The sequence below is a fragment of the Mustela erminea genome, chromosome 18, assembly GCF_009829155.1.
Source record: "Mustela erminea isolate mMusErm1 chromosome 18, mMusErm1.Pri, whole genome shotgun sequence".
In the NCBI taxonomy this organism is placed as follows: Eukaryota; Metazoa; Chordata; class Mammalia; order Carnivora; family Mustelidae; genus Mustela; species Mustela erminea.
The window spans coordinates 55,944,632-55,951,059 of NC_045631.1; the positions used below are offsets into that span (position 1 = coordinate 55,944,632).

At 59.5% G+C, this 6,428-nt stretch overlaps 1 protein-coding gene across 2 annotated transcripts; it reads left to right on the plus strand.

Moving 5' to 3' along the window:
- Positions 1-597: 597 nt before the first annotated feature.
- On the plus strand, positions 598-5,893 carry LOC116578402 (E3 ubiquitin-protein ligase TRIM47-like). Of its 2 annotated transcripts, XM_032322684.1 has the most exons (8): positions 598-770; positions 1,028-1,695; positions 3,091-3,186; positions 3,396-3,629; positions 3,880-3,942; positions 4,572-4,734; positions 4,958-5,020; positions 5,305-5,893. In XM_032322684.1, exons 1-8 carry the CDS (start codon positions 755-757, stop codon positions 5,865-5,867), a joined length of 1,866 nt encoding a protein of 621 aa, XP_032178575.1. In that variant the 5' UTR covers positions 598-754; the 3' UTR covers positions 5,868-5,893. The 2 variants fall into 2 exon arrangements, with proteins under 2 accessions (XP_032178575.1, XP_032178574.1); XM_032322683.1 differs by lacking the exon at positions 598-770 and having other exon boundaries at positions 792-1,695.
- Positions 5,894-6,428: the final 535 nt, after the last annotated feature.

A 6,428-nucleotide genomic window follows, 5' to 3' on the forward strand; every position in this document is an offset into this window, starting at 1 on the left:
CCTCTGTCTGTTAAATAAATAAAATCTTTAAAAAATATAAAAAGAACAATTGTATAGCAATGAGAATCTCTCTTCCACTTTGCTCATCCCTTTCTTTCCTCTGGGGATCAGAACCAGAGTGGAAGCAACAGTCTTTTGGATTGCCAATTAGATGCTGCTGATCATTCAGCTTTAGACCAAGAAGGAGCCTTGAAATATCACCCCCTATAACAACCCTCTGGATTCACAAGAAAAGAACGACAGGCCAGAGAGATTGAAGGAGTTGTCTGAGATCCTACTGCCACTTAGAACCCGTCTTCCTCGCTGGTTGGTAATGTGAGTCCCTTAGGTCCAACGTGAGCGTCCCCAGGTGCCGCAGCGACTCCACCTCCTGGGGCGAAGGGTCCGGAGGGAAGCGTCACCCACGGAGAGGCAGAGCAAATCTGGTGGCACATCTTTCGCCCCGCTGACATCACAAGCAGAATGCTGGGGCTGGTCACACTTGAATTGTGATGTCAAGGAACAAAGCTGGCAATTTTCGAGAAGGGGGGGGCCAACTTGATAGGGAGATCACAAAACAGCAGCCAAAGGGAAAGGTGAGAAGGCAGCCATCGGATCCCAAGACATGGAGAGGGCTGGGGTGGGGCGCGTGGGACGGATGGGGACCCTCCTGACAGCTAGTGAAGTGAGACCAGGGCAAGGCCCCTGCACCTGAACGCCCAGGGGTTCTTTTCTCTCCCACCACAGGGCCGCCAAACCTCTAGCCCTCCCTGACATGCAGAAGGTTTCACGTAAGTACTTGTGTCCACTTTCCCTTACATTGATGTGACTTCTTTCTGCCATCCGCTTGCTTGACCAAGATCTGTTGCAGGAGTTAGGGCTGGGACATGGAGAACACAAGCCCCATGTTATGCCTCCCATGTTGGCTGACTGATGACACAGTCTCTGTACCTCATGGGGAGACAGCTGCTTCTATGGAAAGGACTGGCCCTCAGAGGCCCCTCAACTCCTGCTGTGGCTTCTTCATGGTTCTCCTCTGTCTTCTCAGGGCCAGCCCAGGACCGCAACCCAGTCCTGCAGCCCCCTGCCCAGACCTCAAGACCTCCCCAAACCCAGCTCCTAATGAGCAACAGCAGTCTCGGCCCCTTCGAGGACCAAGTCCTCTGTCCCATTTGCCTGGAGGTGTTCCGCAACCCGGTCACCACCGCCTGCGGGCACAACTTCTGCATGACCTGCCTCCAAGGCTTCTGGGACCACCAGGCCACCGAGGGCGAGACACTCTACTGCCCCCAGTGCCGGGAGAGCTTCCCCTCCAGACCGCGCCTCTGCAAGAACGTCATCCTGGAGGAGATGGTGACCTGCTTCACCCAGGCCAAGGGCCACACCTTGGGATCCTCTCGGATCCTGGCGGGGCCCCAGGACGTGCCCTGCGACTTCTGTGCTCCGCAGAAGCTCAGGTCGGTCAAGTCCTGTCTGCAGTGCATGGCCTCCCTGTGCGAGAAGCACCTGCGCAGCCACTTCGAAGACCAGGCGTTCCAGGACCACTCGTTGCTGGAGCCCGTGTGGGACCTCAAGAGCCGCCTGTGCCGCAAGCACCGCCAGCTACGGCAGCTGTACTGCCGCACGGAAGGCTGCTGCGTGTGCGGGGCCTGCCTGCTGGAGGAGCACAAAAACCACGACACCATCCCCCTGGAGGAGGAGCGCGCCCGCAAGGAGGTGAGGCGGGAGGGGAGGAGCCAGGGCCTTGCTGCCCACCGGCCAACACTGACCCAGCGTGAGTCTTTTTTTTTTTAAGATTTTGGGCACCTGTGTGGCTCAGTTGGTTAGGCGACTGCCTTCGACTCGGGTCATGATCCTGGAGTCCCAGGGAGTCTGCTTCTCCCACTGACCTCTCTCCTCTCGCGCGCTCTCTCAAATAAATAAATAAAATCTTAAAAAAAAAAAAGATTTTATTTATTTGACAGAGAGACACAGCGAGAGAGGGAACACAAGCAGGGGGAGCGGGAGAGGGAGAAGCAGGCTTCCCGCTGAGCAGGGAGCCTGATGCGGGGCTCGATCCCATGACCCCGGGATAATGACCTGAGCCAAAGGCAGATGCTTAACGACTGAGCCACCCAGGAGCCCCAGAGTGTGAAAGCCTTTCATAAGCCGGGGGCACACCTGTCCGTGGAGGGTAGTTATGAGACCATCCAAGTGACAGCCATGGGGGCGGGTGCGCAGGGACGTGAGAAAGGGCTGGCAAGTTCGATGAACAAGGGTCCCAAGTTGTATGTACGAGTGCTAGGTTTCATTTTTTTCTTGCACAGCAAAAGGAAAGCTGGAGAGAAAACATGTCATGTCAGGTGGAGCGAATTCCCTCCTTTTCTCTACTTTCAACTCTTGTTACATATATCTGCCCTGGTTTTTCGAGGGGAACACATATTTCAGACATTCTACCATGTGTGTTCGGTAAGAGTGCTCTCCCCACATAGCCTCCGGGAACGGGAACGACAATGGCCCACGGCCAGAGGCTCAGGCCGGGGTGGAAACCCATTCACCACCCTGTTGAGCTCAGCTGGCACTTTTTCCATAGCGAGACTTGGTCAGCAGCGTGTTGACTTAGAGTCTGGCTTGAGCTGCTTATCTGGGGGTGCGCCAGCAACAGCTCACAGACAGGCACTTGAACCCGCACAGTTCTTCGTCTGCTGTAAACAACAATGTGCCCGTTGCTGGAACAGGTAGAGACGGAAGGCTTCTCTGTAGAGGGACATGGGACACAGTGCGCGCTGGCTGGGCCAGGCAGCGCCAGCCCAGCGAGTTATCTCCAGGGCTCCGTATCCGCTATGTTCCTCCTCGACCCACTGCCACCTCTCAAGCCACTGCACACTCTACAGCCCCTTTTATAACCTGAAACCCCGTGGTCATCACTGTTAGGGCAGAGAACCTGGGAGTCAGAGACCACGAGCAGAGGGTAGACCCTGGGCCACCGTCCCTTCAGCGCTGGTCTTTCTCTCTCTCTTCTGCAAGCATCTTCCGAATGTAAGAGGTATGTCTCCTCTGGGCTTGTGGAAGGGCTTCTCCGAGGCCACTTCCTGGAATCAGGGGCCTTCTCCTCCTCCCTCTCGCTCCCAGGTGGAGGTTCGGAAGGTCCAGGCCAATGTGGAAAATCAGATGCTGATCATCAACTCTGACAGCCAGAAGCACAGGGGGCAGGTGGCCTTTCTCTCGGTAAGCCTGGCCCACCCTCTCCCAGGCCGGGGCTTCCCGGCAGTGCCCTGCATCGGGCTCAAGGGCCCTCTCAGGGCTTGGAGTGGAGGTCATGGAGCCCAGCTGTCAGCAACAAGACGCCGAGGCAGGCTCCAGGCCAGAACACTCGGGGTACCCGGCTGCAGCTCCTAGATACCTCTCGACACTCCGTCCACCCCACCCCCCTGCAGAAACTGATCCAGACAACTCGCGAGGAGGTGAACACCTGCTTCTCAGAGATCATCCAGGAGGTCAAAAAACTGCAGATGAAGGTCTTGGATTTTGTGGAGAAAGAGGAGGCAGCGGCTCTGGGGAAGCTGGGCAGCTCTATCCAGCAGAGCCACAACCGGCTCCTGAAGCTGGAGGGGGACAGCATCTGGCTCCGCACCCTGCTCGCCAACAGGAGCGACCAGCAGTTTCTGCAGGTGAGCCCCAGGCCTCTGACACAGCCTCGGCTCCCTCCTCCTCGCCACCTGCAGATGCCCCGGATCTGCCCAGACCTAGGATTAAGTGGTCAGCCTTTGGGGCAGCCTCTCTTCGTCCATTCTCCGGCCTCCAGGAGGCTCCCCATCCCAGGCCATCAGTCCCGAGCTTACACCAACCCACCTGGCTTCTTCCTCCACCTGGGGCCCTCAGCCTTACCCTAACCTTCCTGCCTTCATTTTCCTGGAACAGAAGGGAGTGGACCCTGGGATTCCGAGTACCTGCCACGGTGTACGTTTCTCCAGACTCCCCCAGGTCAGGAAAGCAAACAAGTCCAGAATAATCCAGATAGCCTGGCATGAAATCCTTTTTCCTTCCCCAGCCCTGGCCTGGTCCCCAGCCCACTGCTGCTACAGGAGGGTAGCAGGCAGAGTCACTAAGCAGAGGTCTGGGTGACAGCAACCTTGTCTATGCGTGTGGCCCAGGGCTCCCCAGACTCCGGACTCAGCACTGACCTCCTCTCTTCAGCTGGGATCACGCACCTAGGAGCAGATTTCTAACTTCTAGAGCTGTTGCTCACTGTGTCCAGCAGTGAGCCTCCCTCACACAGCAGCGGCCTCCCTCTACACACACATACACCAGGAAACATATGGAAAGTTTTTTCCCTAAGCAATTAAAAGCTCAAAAGAAATCCTCTTCCCATTGATTTCTAATACACTTTGCTTAATGCACGAGGCCACAGTGGCCATGCTTTTGACCAAGCCCTCATCTAAGACCTCATGACCAGCAGGGAGGGAGAGAGATGCCCAGGTTTGAAAATAAGCCATTTCTTCACCTGCCCTATGGTTCCGGGGACCACGGAGCCCCTAGCATAAGTGGGAGCTCCTGGCACCGGCCTGGGTGCTGGTTCACAGGTGGCCCTGGGGGCCGCTCCCTGCCTTCAGGAGTTCCCTAGGCTGAAGCACTTCCCTGCCTGCGTGGAACCCCTGATGGGAACCAACTGTGAGGAGAAGCAGACCTTCCTCCAGTTGCCAGAGACGCTGGAGGAGCTCCGGACTCGGCTGATGGACCTGGGCCTCAGCTTCATCAATCAGCTCCTCCTGAAGGGTCAGTACCGGGCAGCCCGGGGCCACCGGACACTCACCCGCGTTCGGGAGGCGGGACCGCCCCACTGGGCAGTGTTTGGGGTTCCAGGCACTCGCAGAGAGCCCTGCCTGCCCCTGTGTGCCTTCCCCCAGGTGACGCAGCCTGCTGGAAGCCCACGCCTCTCTCTGGAAGAACGCTGGGCTGTAAGAGTGTCCTCAGCAAAGCCCCTCCATCCCCCCCCCAGGCATTAAGATGAACTCCTACGAGGTGCTGCCCCCAGCTGTGGACAGGAAAACACTTCTCAAGTGTGAGTCCTCCGCAGTGTCGTCCAGAATTGAGTGGGAAAGAAAGGAGCAGCCCCACTCCCACCCCGCGGGGGGCCTCGACTTCCCCAGCCCCCCCCTGCTTTCAGACCAGGGCTCCAGAGAGATGCCAGCCCTAGTTGCCCTGACCTCCCACTGGCGACTGGAGACCTCAGAAGGACTCAGCCTGCAACTCCAGGCCCTTGACCTTCCCTCAATCCCGTCCAGTCTCAGGTCCTCGGTCCCTAGGGCCGCTCACCCCATCTCGCTTCCCTGTCTCCTCCCGCAGGTTACTGCAACCTGAACTTTGACCCCACCACGGCCAGCGAGGAGCTGTTCCTATTCAAGGAGACCCACTCGGTGCTGAACCTGGGCATCCTCCTGGAGCCCTTGGCCACGGGCGGCCCCTTCCCCGGCTTCAAGCAGTGGCCGCAGGTGCTGTGCTCTCGCGGCCTGTCCGAGGGCCGCCACTACTGGGAGGCCGACGTGTCCAACTCGTGGGTGTGCCTGGGCCTCACCTACCGCCGCAGCCCCCCGCTCGGCAGCCGCCCGCGCCGCAACATCGTCTACCTGCTGGGCCGCAACCCCTACTCGTGGTGCCTGGAGTGGGACTCGCTCAAGTTCTCCGTGTGGCACAACAACACGCAGACGGTGCTGCACGGCGGCTACCACCGCACGCTCGGCGTGGCGCTCGACTGCGGCGCCGGCTGCCTCTCCTTCTACTGCGTGGCGGGCGGCGTGAGCCTGCTCTACCGCTTCCTCGTCTCCTTCCTGGAGCCGCTCTACCCCGCGGTCATGGTCAGCAGCGGCGCCTCGGTGACGCTCAAGCAGCACCCAGAGGCGGAGGCGTAGGCGGCGGTCAATAAAGCTGGACTGGAGCGCTGGCTGGGCCTGCGGAGGGGCTTGGGGGTGGGGTGGGGGTGGCCACGGGAGGTCCCGGCCCCCGGTGGAGGGGTGGGATGGGCGGCCAGCCAGCCTCCCGACCCGCTGCCCGGGATGGCCTGGGAATCCCAGGAAACAGGCAGACCCCTCCGTTCCCGCAGCCCCTCGGAGCCAGGCTGGAGTTCCCCCTGGTGGCCTCCGGAGGGCGGATTCCTGACCCGGGTGCACAGTCTCCCCCACCGTGGTGACCACCTTCCTAACCCCCCCATCAGAGGCCCCTGGCCTTCTCTCCAGCCTGGTCCTGGCTACTCAGCACTGGGGACCCAGGGATGTGTTCCCCAAGGCCAGGTGGCCTGAGTGGGCGGGGCTTGGAGCAGATGGCTGCTCTCTGCTCCTCCCCCGCAGGTGACCTGGCTGAGAGGAGCACCTAACATGGGAAGGGGGGGGGTTCTGTCCCAGCTGCTTAACTGGAGTTTGGGAGGTTAAGGCGAGGAACCCAGGCTGAGCTCAGGCCCAAAGACAGGCTGAGGG